General features: G+C 40.7%; 1 protein-coding gene across 1 annotated transcript in view; it reads left to right on the top strand.

Moving 5' to 3' along the window:
• Window positions 1-25,258, top strand: part of LOC126473829 (vacuolar protein sorting-associated protein 8 homolog) — a 201,659-nt gene that overhangs the window by 89,796 nt on the left and 86,605 nt on the right. Inside the window, exon 12 of the mRNA XM_050101150.1 lies at window positions 12,300-12,480. Within this exon, the coding sequence (XP_049957107.1) occupies window positions 12,300-12,480 (181 nt within the window). The remainder of the gene's footprint in view (window positions 1-12,299; window positions 12,481-25,258) is intronic.

The following is a 25,258-nucleotide window of genomic DNA, read 5'->3' as shown; positions in this document are numbered from 1 at the left end:
TGTGGGATTTCACAGTCACTAATTTATGAAACCTCTGTAGAAATTTAAAAGGAACTGATAGATAGGATTGTAACTACCTGTCTTGCTGTGCAACAGGCAAGGATTTTTAGTGGGTGTCAGAATTTTACGTACCCTTGCAATGCATACACCGAGACTGATATATGTTACCTTGGCAGCTGCTGTGTGTAATATAAAAATTGATCGCCAATAAAAGAATTAAATATTAATTTGTGACTAATTAGTTCCTCATTTCAAAGACTCAGTTTACAGTCTTCCAGACTGTGTGTAATTTTTGCACTAAAGGTCCACTCACTGTGTAGTCATGTAACAAGAACTGCTCAAAAAGAAGCTTGGTGTCCCTTGCATATACACTGAAGAGCCAAAGAAACTTACACAGCTGCCTAATATTGTGTAGGGCACCCGCAAGCATGCAGAAGTGCCGCAACACGACATGGTATGGACTCGACTGATGTCTGAAGTAGTGCTGGATGGAATTGACACCATGAATCCTACAGGACTGTCCATAAATCCATATGGGTATGAGGTGGTGCAGATCTCTTTTGATCAACGTGTTGCAAGGCATCCAAGGTATGCTCAATAGTGTTCATGTTTGGGGAGTTTGGTGGCCAGCGGAAGTGTTTAAATTCAGAAGAGTGTTCCTGGAGCCACTCTGTAGCAATTGTGGACTTGTCGGGTGTTGCATTGCCCTGCTGAAATTGCCGAAGTCCATCAGAATGCACCATGGACATGAATGGATGCAGGTAATCACACAGGATGCTTATGTACATGTCACCTGTCAGAGTCGTATCTAGACATATCAGGGCTCCCAGATCATTCCAACTGCACACGCCTCACACCATTACAGACCCTCCACCAGCTTGAACATTGTCTTTCTGCCATGCAGTGTCCATGGATTCATGAGATTCTCCATACCCATACAGATCCACATCCATCCACTTGATATAAGTTGAAACAAGACTTGTCTGACCAGGCAACATGTTTCCAGTCATTGACAGTCCAATGTGATTGTTGACTAGCCCAGGCAAGGCATAAAGCTTTGTCATACAGTCATCAAGAGTATAAGAGTAGGCCTTCAGCTCCAAAAGGCTATAACGATGGTGTTATGTTTAATGTTTCGCACACTGTCACTTGTTGATAGCCCAGCATTGAAATCTGCAGCATTTTGTGGAAGGGTTGCACTTCTGTTATGTTGAAAAATTCTCTTCAGTCGTCATTGTTCCCATTCTTGCAGGATCTTTTCCTGGCCACTGCAGTGTTGGGGATTTGATGTTTTACCAGATTCCTGATATTCACGGTACACTCGTGAAATGGTTGTATGGGAAAATCACCACTTCGTCGTTACCTCAGAGATGCTGTGTCCCATCGCTCGTGTGCAGAGTATAACGCCATAATCAAACTCACTTAAATCGTGATAACCTGCCATTGTAGCAGCAGTAACTGATCTAACAAGTGCACCAGACACTTGTTGTCTTATGTAAGTGTTGCTGACTGCAGTGCCATATTCTGCCTGTTTACATATCTCTGTTTTTGAATATGCATGCCTATACCTTTTTCTTTGGTGCCTCGGTATAGGTGAAAACGTGGGCTTCTATTCATAGTAAGCTGAGAGTGAAAGAATTAATCCCATTGAACAAAAAAGATAGCTTTACTGTGAAATAAAATGCTAACCAAAATGAAAGTGTACCTCTTCTCACAGCTTTCAAAATCTGCTGCTGGTTAACATTCAGTACATTATTGCTCCAACCCCTTCTTCGTGAAAACATGTGGATTCTACTTGGCACAATGTGATAAAGATGTTTCTGCTCAAACCTATTTCACCTGTCAGTGGTGGCCCAATGTGTGAGGGTTGATGCAGTTGATTCCTGCCTCCTGAAGGGAGGGTGTTTAATAGATGGGTATGGTGTACTTGTGCACTACTGTCCTGAGACTAACTCACCAGTAGAATTCTGGCAGTAGAGCTGCATAGTAGAGTGCAGGATCCTGTCCCAGCCCTCAAATTATCCTTGATAGTGAAGCTCTCATATTATCCTTGATAGTGATGAGAGGCATCCAGCATCTGTACACAATACCTGTCCAAAACATGACTGGCCTATGTTTTGCCTTCTGAATCCATGAGACTGTACGCTTGTGACACACACTGTACCTGGTCACTTCCACACTCATCCATGACAATCACCAGGTGTCATAGAAATCAACACTCATCGAGGAAGAGAAACGGACACCATTGATTCAAATTAACTTCCATGGTGCTGGAGGATTTGTGCTGTTCTTAATAATGGACATCTAAATACCAAATTGACCATGTTGAGACATTTATGTAGTACATAAATTGTGTCTATCAATTTGTTTGTCGCCATTATCTCTAAAAAGGGAAGCATGGTTCTTTTGCATTTTCCTTGGGATACCTAGAAGCCATGGTTTGTAGGAAATGGCCATCAGCTGTTGTTGTTGATTATGGGCAACCATTACTAAGCATGCCTTCCCTGTCTCTCTCAAAAGGATGAATGTTCCGGTGATATCACTGCGGTGTACTGGATTCAACGGGCAGCTTCCAGTGCTGATAGCCCTTCTTGCTGTAGAGTGACAATTGACACTGAACATTTTACAGAAGCCACATTGTCCTGTTTATAATTGAAGACACATGCCTCTATTGAACTGTCCTGTGAATGGAGGTTTACTTTACTCTTCCCTTGTTTGTACAAAATGCTGTGCCTATTGAGTTTACACTATCAAAAGAGCATCGAGTGAGTTTTCTGATTTATTAAAAAAACTCATGAGGATGTTTTTCTGGGCAGTTGATACCAGTTTTCATGAAAATTAAAAATAGAAAGATTAAAATGTGATGCTGTTCAGTAGCAAAAGCAAGCAGTTTTAGACATCAGTACACATTTGCCAGAAGTCTTGACTGGTATCAGCTGAAAACAAGAAAGCAGAATTCTAAGTCCCAACATACGAACGGTCAAAATAAACTGAAAAAAGAAAAAGTTTAAATTGTTCATACACACAGCATACACAAATGTATTGTCTGCTATAGGCTAGTGAAATTATAGTGATAGGAACAGCAAATGATCACAGAAGCAAGCCACTGCTAGATGCAAGACAAAAGCAGACCTTGTGCTAGTAAGAGGGCTAACCCTTGGTTATGCTATGTGCTTTCTTTCTGTCTGTGTACAAGCTGGATAATTTGGAACCAATATAATTTTATGTTGCTCATGTGTGTTTTAATATTCTGTCTCTGTTACTACTACTACAACCACCACCACCACCACCACCAATCCCACTTCCACCACTACCCTAAGCTTCTTCACTGATCCTCAGTGTCTGTAATTTCTTTTCCATTCTCTCTTAATTTATAACAACAGGTTAGTATTACATTACAATTTTCCATAGACTAATAGTACTTTCACAGCCATTTTGTCTTCTGATTTGTGTGTTCAGTTAAAATTCACAATTGTAGGATCAATGCAAATAATATGAAAAGGATAGATTGCTGCTATAGTTGAGATGATGAATCACAAAAGGCCTTTTTCTGAATTAGACAAAACACACACACACATATTCATGCAAATGCAATTCACACACATGACCACGACCACTGTCTCTGGCTGCTGAGGCCAGACTGCAAGCTACAGCACATGATGGAAGAAGCAATCTGGGTGGTGTGGGCAAGGGAGAGGCTAGGCTAGGATGGTGAGTGCTGAGAGGCAGATATAGCAGGATCACATAAGGAGAAGGGGACAATTAAGTGCTGCTTGTGAGAGCATAGAGAGATGTGGTGGTAAGAGGACAGTGCAGCTAAGTGCAGTTGTGAGGTTAGATGGTAGGCAGTGGGGGAGGGGGGGGGGCAGAAAGAAAAGGATAGAAGTAAAAAGTGGGTGTGGTAGTAGAATAGAAGGCTGGGGGACAAGGAAAGTGATAAGTGGGTAAAGGACAGTGAGTATTGCAAGTTCAGATCAGGACAGTTACAGGAATGTAGGATATATTGCAGGGAGAATTCTCACCTGCACAATTCAGAAAAGGTGGTATTGGTAGGAAGGATCAAGATAGCACAGGCTATGAAGCAGTCATTGAAGTGAAGACTGCTGGTGGTTGGTGGGTAGCAATACCTCTACTTCGACAGGTGCCACCCATTCCATACCAAGAAGTCACATCCATACAGCCTATCCTAGCCACCCATGGCCATCAGTTCCGCAGTGGCAAACAGTCCCTTTCAAAATATACAAAGGGTCTCACTGAGGCCTTCACAGACCATAATAACCCACCTAACCTTGTACAGAAACAGATGTCCCATGCATTCTCTCTATTCACCCATCACCTCCCAAAGTCCCACCGCTGGGCCACAGAGTGCTTCCCCTCATGTTTCAGTACCACACAGGACTGGAGCAACTGAATCACATTCTACGCCAGTGTTTCGACTACCTCTTGTTGTGCCCTGAAATGAGGAATGTCCTACCCACTATCCTTCCTTCCCCTCCCTCAGTGGTATTGCGCTGCCCACTGAACCTACACAGTATCCTCGCCATCCTTACAGAACCCTTGCTCCCAACCCCTTGCCTTATGGCTCATACCTCTGAAATAGATCTAGATGCATGACCTGTCCCATACATATACTCCAGTCCAGGCACATCTGCTCTAGTCCAGCCACAAGCATCACCTACCCCATCATAGGCAGGGCTACGTGTGAAACCAGTCATATGATCTACAAGCAAAGCTCCAACCACTGTGCTGTGTTCTACGTGAGCGTGACAAATAACAAGCTGTCTGTCTGCATGAAAGGCCACCGCCGAACTGTGGCCAAGAAACAGCTGGACCACCCAGATGCTGAGCACACTGCTTAATATAGTGTTCCGAATTTCAGTGACTGCTTCACAGCCTGTCCCATCTGAATCCTTCCTACCAAGACCAGCTTTTCTGAATTGCAGATGTGGTAACTCTCTCTGTAATATACCATATTCTACATTCCCGTAACCCTCCTGGCCTCAACCTTCATTAATCACTGTCCTTCACCCACCTATCCCCTTCCCTTTTCCCACTCCAGCACTACACAGCCTTCTGTTTCATCAGTGCACCCACAGTCTTTTTACTTCTCTCCTTTTCCGCTCTGCCCCTTCCCCCCTTTCTTACACCTAACCCCCCCCCCCCTCCCCCAATCTAACCCGCCCCTTCACCCGACTGCATCTAGCTGCACTGCCCTCTCCTCACTTCATTCCTGTATGTCACACTAGCAGCACTCTGCTGTCCCCTTCCCCTACCCATACCCTGCTATCCCTCCCCCTGCCCATTCCAGCCTCCTCCTTACACCCACCAAACATTGCTTCTCACTTCATGCACTGTAGCTCGCAGTCTGGATTTGGCAGCCAGACACAGTGGTCGTGTGTGTGTGTGTGTGTGTGTGTGTGTGTGTGTTTTGTCTAGTTCAAAAGAGGCCTTATGACTGAAAGCTTACTTGTGTAGCAGTCTTTTCGTTGCGCCTGTCCGCCGCTCTGCGTCTCCACTATATGGCGAGTAGCAATCTATTGTTTTCATAATATTGTCATTATTCCATTTCAAATTTTCCATTGTATTGTTTTAGAATTGTTATTTCAATTTACCCTTCTGTGGAGGTAGGACCACCTGTGGAAGCAGCCATGTAACATACTAGCTCTGTTACAATCATTGTACAGCTTTTTAGATTGGTGTGACTACCAACAAGCTGTCCACCAGGATGAATGACCACTGCCAAACTGTGGCGAAAAGCAAAGTGGGGCACCCTATGGCACAACATCCTGCTGAATATAATGTGCTTGATTTAAATGACTGCTTCATAATCTGGGCCACCATGACCAGCTTTTCTGAACTGCACAAACAACACATTCTCCACTCTCAAAATTATCCCAGCCTCAACCTACAATAACCTACTGTCTCCGTACCCTCCATCCAATAGTTTTTGTCTCCTCTGTCCGCTCACCTCCTCCCAATTGACGTCCGCTCACCTCACACACTGCCAACCCACCCACTGATCTTTTCCCCCTCTGCACCTCTCCATTCCTCCCCTCCCCCCACCTGTCTCTCCCGATGCTGCACCTGCCAGCCTTGTCCTGCTGCTGTACATCTGGTCCCTGCACACTCTTCATACAGCACTCCTCTCTCCCCTCACCCGTACCCTGTTTTCCCCACCCGCACTTTGTCCGCAGCTCGTGGTCTTGCGGTCGCGTTCTCGCTTCCCGAGCACGGGTTCCCCGGGTAGATTCCCAGTGGGGTCAGGGATTTTCACCTGCCTCGAGATGACTGGGCGTTTGTATTGTCCTCATATTTCATCATCATTCATGAAAGCGGCGAGACTGAACTGAGCAAAGGTTGGGAATTTGTACGGGCTCTGATAACTGCGCAGTTGAGTGCCCCACAAACCAAGCAACCTCATCCTCCCATCCCCTTTGTTAAACACAAGAGTTGCATTCTGCCTGAAGCGACCATAGATAGTGAACATTTGTGTGTGAGGTGTGCCTACTTATGTGAATATGTGTGTATTTTCTTTCCTGAAGAAGGCTTTGGCTGAAAGCTCAGTCTGTAACAGTCCTTTTGTTCTACCTATCTGCAACTGAATTTGTCATCTTTACGCCAAATTACATGTTGCTAACACCTGTCATAAGCAGTTGTGGGAAGTTGTGTCAGCAGAATAGCTGATTTGTATAGTCAGTTTTGTAATAATGTTTTTCCTTTAACAGCAGGGGAAATGTTACGTATTTAATGTAACAGTTATCGTGAGATAGTAGATGCTGGGATGTGATCAAACTGTGTTTTTGAAGAGAAACACTTTGTTTACTGGGGCAGATACGTACAGATACATAATAAATTATTGAATCCTGAGTTTTCATTTTGTACTTTTACCATGTTTAAGCATTTTTGTCATTGGTATAGATACAGTGAGATTCTGGATGAAAATAAAGAGAAAGTAATGAAAATTGAAGCTGTCAGCTTTCACATTAACATAGACACCCAACTACAATATGGATCAGTCTGTGACCACATTATATTCACACTCTTTGGCTTCATCATCTCAAAACAAAATTGTCACCTTGCAGTATTATCTAAACCTCGGGCTGCACTAAGGATAAGCCTGTCATAACATACTTTCACCTTTGACACAAAATTATTAACAATATTTGAGCACAGATAGTGCAGAAGTGGTGCATACATCAGTAAAAGAAGCATCTGTAAGCTGTAAAAGCAGTCAATTAAGAAAGTACTGTCTACTCTAGAGGTGGATTGTTCTTAAAAGGATGGGTCCAAAGTTCAAGAAACTGAATGAAAGGACCGAGGAATGACTTCTAAGGAAAAGTTGCTCACCATTCTTTTCAGATTGGTCTTGCTTGTTCCCACCTCAATCTCATTTGGCTGGTGTCGTTCCAGTACCTCTGTTTATTGTTCACACATTGGTTTTATTTGGCCAGTCTTGTTCCAGTTCCACCGTTCATTATTCCCTCCTTGATCTTGTTCCTTTTTTGGGTGGTCGCTCGTTCCTCATTCCAGCTCCACCATTCTTAATTCAGTTGTAGTTCCTTTCATTCATTGTGTCTGCCCATTCTTGTTCAATTTTAATATACGAATATAATAATAATATATGTTAAAATTAACACAAGCATTCTCAATACACTGGAACTCATTTTTTGATGTACTTGGGCCTTATTTTCCACTGTAGCTTCTACAAACAATGTTTATCAATGGTATTATTTAAGCCTGCCTCTCTCTCTCTCTCTCTCTCTCTCTCTCTCTCTCTCTGTCTGTGTGTGTGTGTGTGTGTGTGTGTGTGTGTGTGTGTGTGTTTTTAATCCTGTATTACCTGTTAAAAAAATGAATTTATCAATACAGTTCCTTCTACGTTGTTCACCTGTCTGCTTCTGAAACGCATCTGGTAATCCCTTGAAAGGATTATAGGAAAATCGAACTACCTGGCATCCATTCTTATCTATTTCGTTCACTCAAGTCATCAACTTTTTTTAGTCTGAATTTTGAAAATTGCTGCCCTAATCGCTGTAAGGTGTAACCTTATAAATTGGCCCTCTTAGATTTGCTTCATAGTTACAGGATTTTAAAGTCACTGTCTGGACATCAGTTTCTAAAAGCAATATGGTGTAATTGTAAATAATAATAATAATAATAATAGTAATAATACTCCCTTGGAGGCTCGGGAAAAGAATAGGCCTTCGGTTAGTTCTGCCAGTCGTAAAAGGCGACAAAAAGAACAAACCACTAATAGGGCTAACCCCCCTTTTAGTGTGATTAGTTGGTTCAGGATAGAACTAATGAAGCCTCGGACAAGCGCTGTCATGGTCGGGGGCGACGCTTGAACCCTATGCCCGTCCACAATGGTAACGACACTGCTAGCCACATGGAAAATGATTTAAATCCGAATAGAGGTGTTTTGCAGGACATGCTTCCTGCAACCACTCTAGAAGGAAAACAAAGCCAGAGGATGAGATGGTCAGATGAAGTTAACAGACACCTCATGTTCTGTTATTACCAAGCAACAAACTTAGGAACCAACACAACTGGATACAGATCACAAGTATACACAACATTTATTACCAGATACCCAGAATTAAAATTTTTAACAGAACAACGACTTGCGGATCAGATTCGTGTAGTAATCAAAAATAACAGGATACCCCAGTCAGAATTAGAAAACATCAAACAACAAGTACAACAAATACTGGAACAAAATAATGTGCAGTCAGAAGAAGAAGAAGAAAATACAGTAACAAATACAGATATTAGACCATTCTTGCATAGACCACCAAATAACCCACAAGTCGAAACAACAATAACAACTATCAACACAATCATACACAACAAAATAAATGAAAATACAACTACGGAAGAGTTACAACTACTGGTTTATGTAGGAACAATCACTACACTAAATATACACACTAGGCAGAGATCAGAACCAACCAAGACACAGAAGAAACCCACAAAACCAGCATGGCAACACAGGCTACAGATCAGAATAGAAAAACTGATAAAAGACATCGGACAGCTAACACAATTTAAAAGAAATGAAATATCAGACTAAAAACGAAAAAGGTTAGGTAAAATCTGACAACAAGAAGCGATAGAGCAGTTAGATGAAAAGAAGCAGAAACTACAAGCATTGGCCAAACGACTTAGAAGATACAAAAAAAGTGAAAATAGAAGGAAACAAAACCAAACATTCAACACAAACCAAAATAAATGTTACCAGACAATAGATAACACACACATTAAAATAGACAATCCACCAAACATAACAGACATGGATCACTTCTGGAGCAACATATGGTCAAACCCGGTACAACATAACAGACACACAAGGTGGATACAAGCAGAAACAGACACATACAAGATGATACCACAAATGCCTAAAGTGATAATTTTGCAACATGAAGTTACACGAGCAATTAATTCTACGCACAATTGGAAAGCCCCTGGAAATGATAAAATAGCAAATTTCTGGCTAAAGAAGTTCACCTCAACACATTCACATCTAACTAAATTATTTAACAGTTACATTGCAGACCAATACACATTCCCTGATACACTTACACAAGGAATAACTTATCTGAAACCTAACGATCAAGCAGACACAGCAAACCCAGCTAAATATCGCCCCAGTACATGCCTACCAACAATATACAAGATATTAACACAGAAATTAATGACACATACAACACAGAACAAAATTATAAATGAAGAACAAAAAGGCTGCTGTAAAGGAGCACGAGGATGTAAAGAGCAACTGATAATAGATACAGAGGTGACATATCAAGCTAAAACTAAACAAAGGTCACTGCACTACACATACATTGATTACCAAAAAGCTTTTGATAGTGTACCCCACTCATGGTTACTACAGATATTGGAAATATACAAAGTAGATCCTAAATTAATACAGTTCCTAAACATAGTAATGAAAAATTGGAAAACCATGCTTAATATCCAAACAAATTCAAATAATATCACATCACAGCCAATACAGATTAAGTGTGGAATATACCAAGGAGACTCATTAAGTCCTTTCTGGTTCTGCCTTGCTCTGAACCCACTATCCAACATGCTAAATAATACAAATTATGGATATAATATTACTGGAACATACCCACACAAAATAAAACATTTGCTGTACATGGATGATCTAAAACTACTGGCAGCAACAACTCAACCAATTAATAAAGATAACAGAAGTATTCAGCAATGATATAAATATGGCTTTTGGAACAGACAAATGTAAGAAAAATAGCAGAGTTAAGGGAAAACACACTATACAAGAAGATTACATATTGGATAACCACAGCAACCGCATAGAAGCGATGGAAAAAACAGATGCCTATAAATATCTAGGATACAGACAAAAAATAGGAATAGATAATACAAATATTAAAGAAGAACTAAAAGAAAAATATAGACAAAGACTAACAAAAATACTGAAAACAGAATTGACAGCAAGAAACAAGACAAAAGCTATAAATACTTATGCTATACCAATATTGACCTACTCATTTGGAGTAGTGAAATGGAGTAACACAGACCTAGAAGCGCTCAATTCACTTACACGATCACAATGCCACAAATATAGAATACATCACATACATTCAGCAACAGAAAGATTCACATTAAGCAGAAAGGAAGGAGGAAGGGGATTTATCTACATAAAAAACCTACATTATGGACAGGTAGACAATTTAAGAAAATTCTTTACAGAACGAGCAGAAACTAGCAAAATACACAAAGCAGTCACTCATATAAATACATCAGCTACACCATTGCAATTTCATAACCACTTCTACAACCCATTAGATCACATAACATCAACGGATACGAAGAAAGTAAATTGGAAAAAGAAAACACTACATGGCAAGCACCCGTGTCATCTAACACAGCCACACATCGATCAAGACGCATCCAACACATGGCTAAGAAAAGGCAATATATAGAGTGAGATGGAAGGATTCATCATTGCAATACAGGATCAAACAATAAACACCATATATTACAGCAAGCATATTATTAAAGATCCCAATACCACAACAGATAAATGCAGGCTTTGCAAACAACAAATAGAAACAGTAGATCACATCACAAGCGGATGTACAATACTAGCAAATACAGAATACCCCAGAAGACAAGACAATGTAGCAAAAATAATACATCAACAACTTGCCATACAACATAAACTAATAAAACAACACGTTCCCACATACAAGTATGCACCAAAAAATGTACTGGAGAATGATGAATACAAATTATACTGGAACAGAACCATTATAACAGATAAAACAACACCACATAACAAACCTGACATCATACTCACCAATAAAAAGAAGAAATTAACACAACTAATCGAAATATCCATACCCAATACAACAAATATACGGAAGAAAACAGGAGAAAAAATTGAAAAATACATGCAACTGGCTGAGGAAGTTAAGGACATGTGGCATCAGTACAAAGTTGACATTATACCAATTATACTATCAACTTCAGGAGTCATACCACACAATATCCACCAGTACATCAACGCAATACAGCTACATCCAAACATATATATACAACTACAGAAATCTGTAATTATTGATACATGTTCAATTACCCGAAAGTTCCTAAATGCAATGTAACATATACCGTACAGTTAAAAGGCAGTCACGCTTGATCAAGGTCTGCGTCACTTTCCATTTTCAACCAGACATAACGTCTGAGACAGGAAAGAATAATACTACAACAAGAAGAGAGAAGATTTGAGCTATGTCAAGTAAAAATAAATTCTAGCTGAACAAGGTACTGGTGCCACAATGCATATCACAGAAGTTTTTTTAATCGTATAGTTACTGGTTCAAATCTCTGTAGTAGCAACTATGGTTTTTTACTGTCATATAAATTCCACATATATATTAACAAATGGAAATGTTAATAAACAGATGTTGAATTACAGTTTTTTAATAACAATGTATTTTTATTTTTAATTGCCGGAAATAAATTAAAAATTAATGCAGTCAAACTGTATTACACAATATAATGTGAAGGTAACATTGTCCACAGACTTTAATTTGTATGTTAGCAGGATAAAGAAGACACATTGCCAAAATCTGCTCTATACCATGAGCGAGAGCAGTTTGTGGATGTCACTTTATAAAGTTTAGCTGTTTAAACTATAGTCAGGAGGATTCTGCTTGAACCCACATACTGTAGATTACTGTTGTCATGCTGCTTTTAAGAAGTGATGAAAGTTATTTGCTTCTGAATATTTTCCCTTCTATTATTGACAGACTTTAGAAGAATGTTTGGTGCATATGGACGTTGCATCACTTGATATTCATCAAGTAATGGGCTTGTGTTGGTCTCAGGGATTGTATAATGCCATTATATACATACATAATAAAGCTCTAATGGATTATGTAACACCACTACAAGAGCTTATGCCTATACTGCAAGCTGCTCTAGCAACAGGTAAAACAGCTTATTCATTTGTTCCTTTCAGTTTTGTATATGTAATTACTGACGATCCAATTGTAATATTTCTTCTTCTTTTTTTTCCCCAAGGAAAAAGTCACAAATGATCTGCCTGCTTTTGCTATATTGTGTCAGAATAGTCATGTAAAATTTTATCAGTTTAGAAAATATAGCTGCAAAATCTTTGATTAAATTAAAAATATGTGGGAGCTATTCTTAAAATTTCGGTTCAGTCATTGCTCGGTATAATGACACCAGCAAAAATGAGAAATTTCAAGCCCATTGTTGATGATGGCTGAAGAAAACTTCAATTGTAATCTCTCTTTCTTATTGATTCATGAGTTTTGTTACACCTTCTGCCTAGATCTACATAACAGGTAGTTATTGTTACAAAAGAGTTATCACAGCTACAAAGAGAGTTGTTCACAGTGCCCAAAGATTGAGGAAAAAATAGACAAAAGTGGAAAGAATTCTTTTTCTCTGTTGTTTACAGGTAACAATGAGCATCAGGTAAAAGTGGGAGAGATGAGGCAATTCTTGGCTGTTCTGCACCATGTCAGTGTGATTTTGCTGCATGCCCTAATTGCAGTACTGTACTTCCATTATGTTAGTGGTTTCCTTTATGCTTGCAAAGTGAGATGTGGTACACCATTTATAATTTGAGTTCATACTATGCAACTGCACAAATTATTGTCCCCGAGAGTGAGAAAAATGTTGAAACTGTAGCAGCACTTACCAAAGCAGAACTATTTTAAGCGAAACAGGCCTCGTCAGGAACCACATATTCCATCCTAGTTTTATTGTTTTAGAAAATGAGACATGATTTTTTGTGTTAATGAGATTTAAACTGTCACAGTTGGAAATGTTACAATTACTAAAATTTTCCTGGTTATTATACCATTTTCTTTTTTAATTATTGATTGGTGTTTTTGTGTTCTCCTTTCTTTTGTAACTCATGAGGGCAACAGGACAACATATTCGATACATTTGTCATCTTCACTCAAAAGACTGGTTTTATGCAGCTATGCACAGTAGTGTATCCTGTACAAGCCTCCTCATCTCTGTATAACTACTGCAACCTGCATCCATTTGAACCAACTTATGGTCTCTTGCTACAATCCCCCCTCCCCAATTCTCTCTCTCTCTCTCTCTCTCTCTCTCTCTCTCTCTCTCTCTCTCTCTCTCTTCTATTACCTGGCTGAAAATTATTTTATCAACCAATCCCTTCTTATGCCACAAATTTATTCCCCCCGTCCGTTGGATTCATTGCCTCCTCATTAGTTATTCCATCTTCCCATTAATCTTCAGCAAAACACTCTCGCACTGACTTAATGAACCCATGATGAAATGCACCGCTTGTTTCAAAAGGCTATGTACTTAGTTACAAGATACACTGAATTATCAAACTCTTAATTGGTGTTCCTTTGTGATGGCACTGCCTTGGTTCAGAAATGGTAACAATGGATCAGACTTATAAAGTATATGTTCTTGGTGTAAATGACTCTATGAAGGCTCAAATATCAGTATTGGTTATGTGGATCAACTCACTAGAATTGAGAACTGACTTGAAATAACAATACTATATAAATGAGTGACAGCTTAGTGCAGCAAACCCAACATCTCCCATGCATGTTTGTTGTTACTCTAATCTGAAGCATATATTTTCATACTTGATTTAGTTACTAGTTGAGTATGTCCATTCGAAGTTGTTTTAGAGTCAGATAATTTCCATAATCTGTCTTTGGCTATATACCCTCTGAGGCAGTTACAAGATCTTAATTTTCCTAGAAGCTCCTTGAAACTATGAATTTTTATGCAGAAGTATGATTCAGCACTGCAGTTTCCAGATAGCTCTCGTTTGAATGTTAATTCCTCATACTTTTCAGTTGCCTTTTTTTCCATCCTCGTTGTTACCTTGTTGTTGTTGTTATTAATGGACAAATTTCTTCAGAATTATGTTTCTCAGAACTGTGAACACCATTATCTGCAGAAAAAATAATTTGCAGTTTACTGCATGCTATTTGACATTTTTCGTATGTGATCATAATCAATATTTCACCATCTGCATGTGTATTACAATCTTTTTATTACAGTCTCATTTGTGTAACTGTCTTTATACTAACACGTCACCTTTTTTCCAATTGAATGGCTCAGTGGTGGAAGAGTTGATCCCAACAGACTGTAAAAGGGATAAAATTGTAAGTGACTTTTGAAACCAGCAGAAGAGCATCATGATGAAGCCAGGGCACTATCAAGTCAGTTGCAGCCAAAGAAGGGGCTACAGAGTCAGTGACTTCACAGCACTAGAGTGACAACGGACAAACTTGCCGTCAACATCTGATACAGCTTGCAGGACTATTGCAACCTAGTTATGACTGCCAGAAGGTCACCAACACATTCCAAATATTTGTCACAGCACACTAGCCATGGTAAACAACAGAAATCAGCACACAGATGTGATATTTAAGGACACTTGAACCAGTCAGTCTTTGTCAAACAGTTGTGATGCGGAGCCTTACTACTCCGCGACATGCTGGTGACTCAGATGCTTCTGACTCAGCATTTCATCCAAGCTGGCAAGCTGGGCCCTCCTCCCACAGTGTCGCCAGGAAAGGGTAGGATGCAATGTCATAAGAAATTGCATTCAATGATCAGTTACCATTCAAAGACACAGCCATGGAAGAACAGACAGATTTTTGGAGCTTGATACAATTCGTACGCAAAGCATCTGTCCTGATACCACCTACTCCAATCAAGGGCTCTACCAATTGGCACCACCCAGCTACAGCAAGGGCCATCGGGCACAGAGGCCGCCGCCAGGAGTTCTGATGCTCTGGAATAACAAGCAACCACTCCTGGACGTATTTGAGTAGGCTACAGTTCAGGTATCAGTAGTGGGATCCCTGTGTTGTCAGGGGGATCAGCCAGATGGGTACGTAACAGCTCCACCACAAGGACTGACTACATGTGCTAGTGACCTGGCAGGGTGGAGGGAGGGGCTATGGCAGAGAAGAAAGGGGGAGAAGGAAGGGTAGAGAGAAATCCACACCTTAGGTGCTAGGGAGGCAGCACTTCCTCAAATGGCTCACACTACAGACAAAAAATTTAGAAGTGGAGCTCAAACCCCATAGGAGGACCAAAAATGCCAAAACAGAAGGGTGACAGAAAAAATGTAAGGGGAACAAAACCACATGGAATACAGGAAACCAAGAGAACAGCCAGGTCGACATAAGTAAGAACCCAGAGAGACAGGAAGGAGGGGGCTGCAAGGAAGGAGCGTGGATGTGGAGGTCAGAGCATGGGGAGGAAAATGCAGCCCAGGAAATAAGCATGGGCTGCAATAGCCTGGGGTCTCATGGGCACCATGCATGAACTCTTGAAAGAACCATCAGTTCGGGTGGGGGGGTGCCATCACTCCTTGGCGTGAAGAGTAACTGTCTTCTGTTGGTGGAGGGTGCGGTGGGGAGAGGGGGCAGAGATGGCTGGACCAGTGATGGTGGCAGAGCACAGAGCTGCCCATAGTGCCCACAGGCTTAATAGGGGGCAGGCAGCAGTTCATGTCCTGGCTGAGTCAGAAGCATCTGAGTCACCAGCATGTCGCGGAGTAGTAAGGACTCTCATAGTGTCTGCACATTTCTCCATATGGATATTGTTAGTTCATGGATCCCACTGTTTTCCCCCATTGGAATCAGTTGCCGTCTGGGTCCACTTGAACTCTGTGGTCACAGTGTGCAATCTCTATCTCCCTACTGACATTCTACCTACATTTGGTACCATGGCCGCCCTCCTTCAGCATCTTTCCACTCCCTTGCTCCTCCTTGGGGATTTTAATGCCCATCACCATTTGTGGGGCAGCGCTTTTTCATCTAGTCAGGGGCTCCTCATTGACCAATTTCTTGCAGGTCACGACCTGTGCCGCCTTGATGGTAGTTCCCCTACTCATTTTAGTGCCATGTATGGCACTTTCCTGCCATTGATCTTTAGCTCTCTTCCTCCTTCCTTACACAGTCACCACATTATGACCTCTGTGATAGTGGCAACTTCCCTTTGATTCTCTAGTTCCCTTCCCGCCTCCCGATGACCACATTACCCAGCTCGGCTTTCCATCGTGCTAGTTGGTCTCTATGTTCTGCGCTCATAGGCAGCACACCATCTCTACTAACTTTTGCCTGTCCTCATTCTCCCAACCTTTCTTGTACCGCGAGTGCAACTGCCTTTGCTTCCTGAACATTCTCCGAATTGTGCTGTTAAACCACGGTGGGTCTTTTCCATCTGCAACCTATTTTTTTGGCACATACTTGTCCAATGCATGATTTACAATGTGTTTAAAATTTGCCCATAATTCTTCTATGTCCATCGTACTGGAAGTAAATGAAGTCGATTCATTTACTAAGTGGGATGCTAACAACTGCTTATCTGCTCTTTCTAGTAAGAATACTCTCCTAACCTTCTTGACCAATGTCGTAATGACATCATGATCACTAATCCCTGTCTCAAGACTGACACTGTCGATGAGGTCTGGTCTGTTCGTGGCTACCAGATCTAAAATATTTCCATTACGCGTTGGCTGTTGATTTAGCTGCTCAAGACAGTTTTCGGATAATGTGTTCAAAAGTAATTCACACGACGGCTTGTCTGTACCACCTGTAATGAATCCATAGATATCCCTGTCTATACTAGGTAGGTTGAAGTCGCCTCCGACTAATATAGCATGATCCGGGTACTTCTGCGATACAGAATGTAGACTCCCTTTGAATGATTCTAGAACTGTCACGGTTGGACCTGGTGCCCGGTAATAACAACATAAGTCACAAAACGATTACTGATTTCGCTCTGTAACAAAAAATATTAACTAGGAATAGTCTAAATAAATTAGGAAATTGATTACATACATGAACCATGGACCTTGCTATTGGTGGGGAGGCTTGCATGCCTCAGCGATACAGACAGCCATACCACAGGTGCAACCACAACGGAGGGGTGTCTGTTGAAAGGCCAGACAAATGTGTGGTTCCTGAAGAGAGGTAGCAGTCTTTTCAGTAGTTGCAGGGCCAACAGTCTGAATGATTGACTGATATGGCCTTGCAACATTAACCAAAACGGTCTTGCTGTGCTGGTACTGCGAATGGCTAAAAGCAAGGGGAAAATACAGCCGTAATTTTCCCAAGGGCATGCAGCTTTACTGTATGGTTAAATGATGATGGTGTCCTTTTGGGTAAAATATTCCAGAGGTAAATTATTCCCTCATTCGGATCTCCTTGCGGAGGCTACTCAGGAGGACGTCATTATCAGGAGAAACAAAACTGGCATTCTGTGGTTCGGAGCATGGAATGTCAGATCTCTTAATTGGGCAGGTAGGTTAGAAAATTTTAAAAGGGAAATGGATAGGTTAAAGTTAGATATAGTGGGAATTAGTGAAGTTCGGTGGCAGGAGGAACAAGACTTTTGGTCAGGTAAATACAGGGTTATAAATACAAAATCAAATAGGGGTAATGCAGGAGTAGGTTTAATAATGAATAAAAAAATAGGAGCAAGGGTAAGCTACTATGAACAGCATAGTGAATGCATTATTGTAACCCAGATAGGCATGAAGCCCATGCCTACCACAGTACTAAAAGTTTATATGCCAGCTAGCCTGCAGATGACGCAGACAGTGAAGAAATGTTTGATGAGAGAAAAGAAATCATTCAGATAGTGAGGTGAGATGAAAATTTAATAGTCATGAGTGACTGGAATTTAATAGTAGGAAGAGAAGGAAAAGTAGTAGGTGGATATGGAATGGGGGTAAGGAAAGAAAGAGGAAACTGCTTTGAAGGTTTTGTGAAGAGCATACCTTAATCGTAGCCAACACTGGTTTTATGAATCATGAAAGAAGGTTGTATATGTGGAAGAGGCCTGGAGACACTGGAATATTTCAGATAGATTATATAATGGTAAGATAGAGATTTAGGAACCAGATTTTAAATTGTAAGACATTTCCAGGGGCAGATGTGGACTCTGACCACAATTTCTTGGTTATGAACTGTAGGCTAAAACTGAAGAAACTGCAAAAAAGTAGGAATTTAAGGAGATGGGACTGGGACAAACTGAAAGAACTAGAGGTTGTAGAGTGTTTCAGAGAGAGCATTAGGGAACGATTGACAAGAACGGGTGAAAGAAATACAATAGAAGAAGAATGGGTAGCTTTGACAGATGAAATAGTGAAGGCAACAGAGGATCAGGTAGGTAAAAAGATGAGGGCTCGTAGAAATCCTTGGGTAACAGAAGAGATATTGAATTTAATTGATGAAAGGAGAAAATTCAAAAAGTGCAGTAAATGAAGCAGGCAAAACAGAATACAAACATATCAAAAATGAGATGGATGGGAAGTGCAAAATGGCTAAGCAGGGATGGCTAGAGGACAAATTTAAGGATGTAGAGGCATATATCACTAGGAGTTAGACAGATACTGCCCACAGGAAAATTAGAGAGACCTTTGGAGTCAAAAGAACCACTTCTATGAATATCAATAGCTCAGATGGAAAAAATTGTAGAATATGCAGTATATGTTTCCAGGCAGCTTAACTGAGAAGAAAGGAACTATTCAACAACTGGAAATAAATTCTGACATTAATATTCTGAATAATTTACTTCAGATGTCATTTATATGAATGTACTTTCAAAGTAATAACTGACCTTGCAGCTGTCAAATGGTTACCAAGACATAAAGATCCAAGTAGTAATGTAACTAGATGGGCATTGTGTCTCAGTGAGTTTGATTTTGAAGTAGTGCATCCTTCAGGAAGGTTACACGCAAATGCAGACGATCTAAGCTGCAAAGTACGCACTGTGAAATGTGCTAGTACATATGAATATGGATGGATCAAAGCACAAAACAGTGGTCCAGATAGCCCAGCAGTTCACCAGGCAGCCATAGTTCAACATGGAGGATGGCGTATTGTACAGAAAGATGAAATGCAGGCTACACATCATAGTCCCAGAGTGTCTATGAAACAGTGTTGAGGCAAGCTCGTGATTTGATTTTGGCAGAAAATGCTGTTTGTAGAGTGACAGAATGGAGAGTAGCACAAAATTACTGGTGGATAACATGCAGACATGATGTAGATCGTTACTTAAGGAACTGTATACCACGTGTGCCATGGGCAGAGCTCAGTTATCAAAACTTATGTTACAAAGGCTACCTGAGGTATATAAACCATTTCAAATGCTTGGGTTGGATGACCTAGGACCTTTTGCAAAAAAAGCTAGCAGTAAACCTGTATGTTTCGACAATAATCAATCATTTTTTCATGTTTCATTTCTATGACAGCCATACCGTATCAGCAGGCTGAAACAGTAGCACATGCAGTGGTAAACCAGTGGATGCTCAAGTTTGGAACACCTGGAACAGTAAGAAACAAACTTTATGTGCAGTTTTAAGAAGCAGTTATGCCAGTTACTGCACATTAAGAAACTTCAGATTAGTGCATTACATCCACATGCAAATGGTCAAACAGAAAAGGTTTATCGGACAATTGTGAAGATGTTAAGTTACTAAGTTAACTCACAGCTTGACAACTGGAATGTTTTAATTGCATACCTCATGGTAGTATACAATTCAAAAACCCATGAGAACATAGGTTTGTTGCACTATGAGATTGTTTTTGGTCAGAATATGCCATCTTCTTCGGAGTTTTTTAAGCCTCCACCAGAGAGGGATAGTTCGCCAGTGAAAAATTTCTCCAAATGGCTAAAAACTATTTGGCAACAAGTCAAAAAGGTGAAGACAAAATCCTTGGAACCACAAGACAGGACACATAAGAAGAAAGCAGTTTTACCTAAGTATCACATACATCAATCAAGTATGTTGACCAACCCATATGTACCAAAAGGAAAAACTAGGAAGTTTGTGACATTTTATTAAGGCCCCTTTCAGGTTATAGAAATGACGTCACATGTTAACATTAAGGTAAAACTCCCAACTTGCTCCACGATAGTCCACGACAATCAGATTCATCCTTTTAAGGGAACTGTAGAGGTGCTGCCCCGTATCAGCAGTGTCTTCAAAAGAGGGGAGGAAGAACCTGGGGAAAACGGGGAAAAAAAGCAAAAGATTAGGCAAGGAAAGCAAGACAGTTCTGTAACCATCATGTCATGTCACTATGCATTTAGGCTGCGAGTGGGGATAATAAGGTAATTAGAGAATAGTGGGATAACTGTGAACGCATTGCATTTATGAAATTCGTGTGTTTTATTATGAATTATTCAAGTTAGGTGCTGTGTGGTTATATGTGTATTTTAGCAAAGGCTGGATTGAAGATGATGTTATTTTTGTGAAAGAGGATTATGCAATTGAACATAAATCAAACATTTGGTGTAAGTTCTAGATTGAAAGAACTTTAGATGAAACTATACTTGCAGTATTACTAATGGCAGTTTAGTTTTGCTCTTGGGTTGACAGGGAAAACACTGACATGTGCAGTAAATAAGTTAATTACATTTGTGAAGAGTGCACATTCTACTTTATGATGTAGTTGTTTGTTCTCAACAGGCTTGAACAGAAGGTAGATGGTCGCTGGGGATGAGTGTGTATGGATTCATGTATTAGTTGTAGACTTTTAGCTTTATGGGGAGAGATTTTGTTTGTACTCAGCTTATTTATGTAAGAAGAAGGGCAATTAATGTCAGACAGTTCCATTCTGAATCTACTCTTAAGAGATTTTACCCACAGGAAACCTTACATTCCTAAATAACTCGTATCAAATGTTCACACAGCATGGCAATGTTTCAGTGGAACAACTGTAAAGAAGTGTTGCAATGAACATCAGCATTGACTGGTAGTTGTAGAATCCTCAACCTCAGCTGCCTGTGTAATTTTCACAATAACTGGAATTTTATGCTACCAACTCAAGTGGAAAATAATCCAAATCCCATCCCTTCTAATCTTCAACCTGTGAATTCAAACTTGTCACAATGGCACCAACAACAGACGACGTCACGAGTGGCAAAGTGCAACATGGACAAAGACCTCTGTGTAGAGATAAGTGCTAGTAAAGTCGAGCAAATAGTGTACAATGTGATTCCATGATTGGAGGAGCAAATCTGAAGTGTAAATAACTGGGGTTCCATTTCAGTAAAATTCAAAAGCTAGTTTTCTCTGTGGGCAGGGAGGAATGTAAAGGGATAAAGTTATAAGTGAGTCTAAATGGAGTCCTTACAAAACCAGGGCAATGCTAAGCAAGCTGCAGCCGGTGAAGGTGTTGCATGTCAGCAACTTTGCAACACTGTGTTGTCGACAGATGACACTTGCTGCCAACTTCTGGCGCAGCCTGCAAAACTGTTGCAACCTAGTTACGACAGCCAGAAGGTCACGAACACATTCCTGACAGTTCATCGTGACACACAACTGCATTAAACAACAGAAATCAGCACGGAGAAGCAGTATTTAAGAACGCTTGAACCATCCCATGATCTGGACAGCTGGGCAGTGATGTGACATGAAGCCTGTGCTACTCCGTGCCGTACCACTGACTCGGATGGCTCTGCCTCAGCTGACACACAAACTGCTGCTCATCACCTACGCACCTTGGCACCAGAGGCAGCTCCATGTTCCGGCACCATCCCTAGAGTACCATGCCAAAATCCAGCCATCTCTGCCTCCACTACTACACTCCAAGCCCGGGAGTGTGATGCAGCCTGACATCACTGTGGTCACTGCCACCAGCCACACTCATTTACAGCCAGAAACGTGGGAATGTGGTGATGCAGCACCAGACATTCAACAGGGGACGCACAGTCAGCAGCTGGCGACCATCGCCTTATATTGTCCATGCCAACCACTAGTGATTGTAATCGAGCCTCAGTAAAGAAGTCATTGTAACCTTCATCAGACCTTCTTCAGCTGCCCAACATCCTCCCTCAGCAGAGAATTCTAACCCATGCTAAACTATCAGAGCCAGCCTGTTATTGGAAATGAGCTAAGTACATATCTTGTATCCTTGCTCAGTCTACAGAATATCACGTATACACTGTCATTTACTTTGATGCATGGGAAGTGTGTTTGATAGCATGTGATTCCAATGTTTGCAAGGTTGAATGGAAGTAACACAACCCAGACCACATACCACCACTGTAGCACCAGGAAACGCAGATTTCATTATTTTGACAGTAGCTGCACTGTATTTGATATACAAGGTGTTCAAACTAATATAAATACTGATGAAAAGCAGCTGTCTGGTGGAAGTGGTACCCTTGGTTCTTGAGCAAGTTAAAAGAAAGAAAAATATGAATATTTTATAAAGATTGTTTTGTTGGCCAAAATATGAATTTCATGGTAAAAATAGGGGCGATAACTGTATGTTACTGTATGCTGATAGTTTGAGGGAATCAAACAGAACTTTCTTGTGCCAGCATGTACCTCCCTTTTTGTTTTATTTGTTTGCTGGCATTGACTTATGACCTGCTGTCAAGGTACTACAATTGATCATGTTACATCTGTTATTACAATTTGTAATTGATTGTACATGTGTTCTGCTAAACAAGATGAGGATGTAGTATAATGTAATTCCATAATTAAATGGTCTGTGCTCTCTTGTATATATAGAGTGGAGAAAAACAACCTGGTAGTAAGATCAGCACGGGCTAGATAACATCAAATTGTGCAAAATTTTTTAGATGAGTCGGAAATGCACCCTTGTGTGGCCATAAGACGACAGCCATCTGTGATGAACACATGGAAGTCCGTGCACTTAAAATAATTTGCCCCAGCTAATACTTGTTACGTGAAAGACTGCAGTTACTAAATAAATCCACTGAAAATAATATTTTCAGCTGAACAGTCAAGGCTAAACAAACTTTGAATTCCTATTCGTGACTCTTTACATAAGATGCAAAATTCCTGTGATCGTCACTGGGTAAAGCTTGACAGTAAAATTAGCTACTGTAAGTGCACCATAATGTTATTAATTTATTAAGATAGTAAGCATAACAAAGCAGCAACTTGGACAGAACCACACTTATACACAAACCCAGTCATTATCTCTTAATGGACAAAGGTACACACACTCATCACTGATGGTCATCTTTTTATGGCCATAACTCTGCAACAGTTTACTTCTGACCTATGGTTATTTAGAAAATTATGCTCAATTCAACATCTCTCCCTGTAGTGCTGTGCTTTGTTGCCTTTTCACCTCCAAGCTGCCTTCTCAAGTGGCCAGGGTCTGGATCTCCTTAGGATTCATGGACAGAACACCCAAAATTATTCTTCAGCAGACCTCTGTGGCCACAATGGCTCAGTGTCTGTGATGGCCCAGAAAGAGCGTGTTTCGCTACAGATTCTGTGACATTACTTGTAAAAGAGGCTAATCATTGTGGTCCACACTGGCTGCGTGTTGGCCCTCCAGTGGCAGGCATTCGAATTTCCTGCCACCATCATACATCATTGTTTTTGCTGTATTATGTTGCGTGCCTTGCAGTGATGTATGGGTGCAGTCATTTCTGGCAGTGGGTATCTGTAAGATACCACAAAGCTTCACATTCTTCTCTGGATTTAAGCAGTTTGCTAGTGGACAGTGCTTGCACAACACGTCTGTGGCATCCAGAATTTGGATTTGTGGTCCTACAATGAAGAATGAGCTACCTCCATTCCACACAAAATAAATTTTGCTGTAATAGAAAGGCGGTGTGAGTATTTAACTAAATGGGACAACAGGCTGAATTCATAAAGAAGGACCAAAATAAGTTTTTTACTAATCTGAGTAAAATGTTGGAAAGAATTTCTGTAGCTAAGCGTAAAAGAATATATCTAAAAACAAAGATGGTGTGACTTACCAAACGAAAGCACTGGCAGGTCGATAGACACACAAACATACACACAAAATTCAAGCTTTCGCAACCAACGGTTGCTTCGTCAGGAAAGAGGGAAGGAGAGGAAAAGACGAAAGGATGTGGGGTTTTAAGGGAGAGGGTAAGGAGTCATTCCAATCCCGGGAGCGGAAAGACTTACCTTAGGGGGAAAAAAGGACGGGTATACACTCGCGGGCACACACACACACACACACACACACACACACACACACACACACACACATATGGATGGCCTTTACAAATGTCTGCTTGTGTCTGTGTATGTGCGGTTGGATATGTGTGTGTGTGTGTGTGTGTGTGTGTGTGTGTGTGTGTGTGTGTGTGTATACCTGTCCTTTTCTCCCCCTAAGGTAAGTCTTTCCGCTCCCGGGATTGGAATGACTCCTTACCCTCTCCCTTAAAACCCGCATCCTTTTGTCTTTTCCTCTCCTTCCCTCTTTCCTGACGAAGCAACCGTTGGTTGCGATAGCTTGAATTTTGTGTGTATGTTTGTGTTTGTTTGTGTGTGTATCGACCTGCCAGCACTTTCGTTTGGTAAGTCACATCATCTTTGTTTTTAGATATATTTTTCCCACGTGGAATGTTTCCCTCTATTATATCCATAAGCGTAAAAGAAATTAGATATGATAATTTTACAAGCCATGAATGTGTAGTGTATGCAAAATTTTCTTTGAACAGTTAGTTCCAACAAAAAAAATTGTTGGAAAAAAGTAACTGCTTCATGCAGCTTAATGTAACCTTTCAGGAAAATACCCTTGTGGCACATTAAGAAATTAAAATATAGTAATGTTGCATAATTTATACCAGATGTTCTACAGAAACCTTAAAGCAAAGAGTGAAGGCACTTTTATATTTACCGCTAGCTGTTCCCAGCCACACATTGCTGTGGCTCAGCCTCGTTAAGTAGAAAAGAAAGAAAACAAAGCAC

Source organism: Schistocerca serialis, chromosome 4 (genome assembly GCF_023864345.2).
Source record: "Schistocerca serialis cubense isolate TAMUIC-IGC-003099 chromosome 4, iqSchSeri2.2, whole genome shotgun sequence".
In the NCBI taxonomy this organism is placed as follows: Eukaryota; Metazoa; Arthropoda; class Insecta; order Orthoptera; family Acrididae; genus Schistocerca; species Schistocerca serialis.
This window is presented reverse-complemented; position numbering and strand designations above follow the sequence as displayed.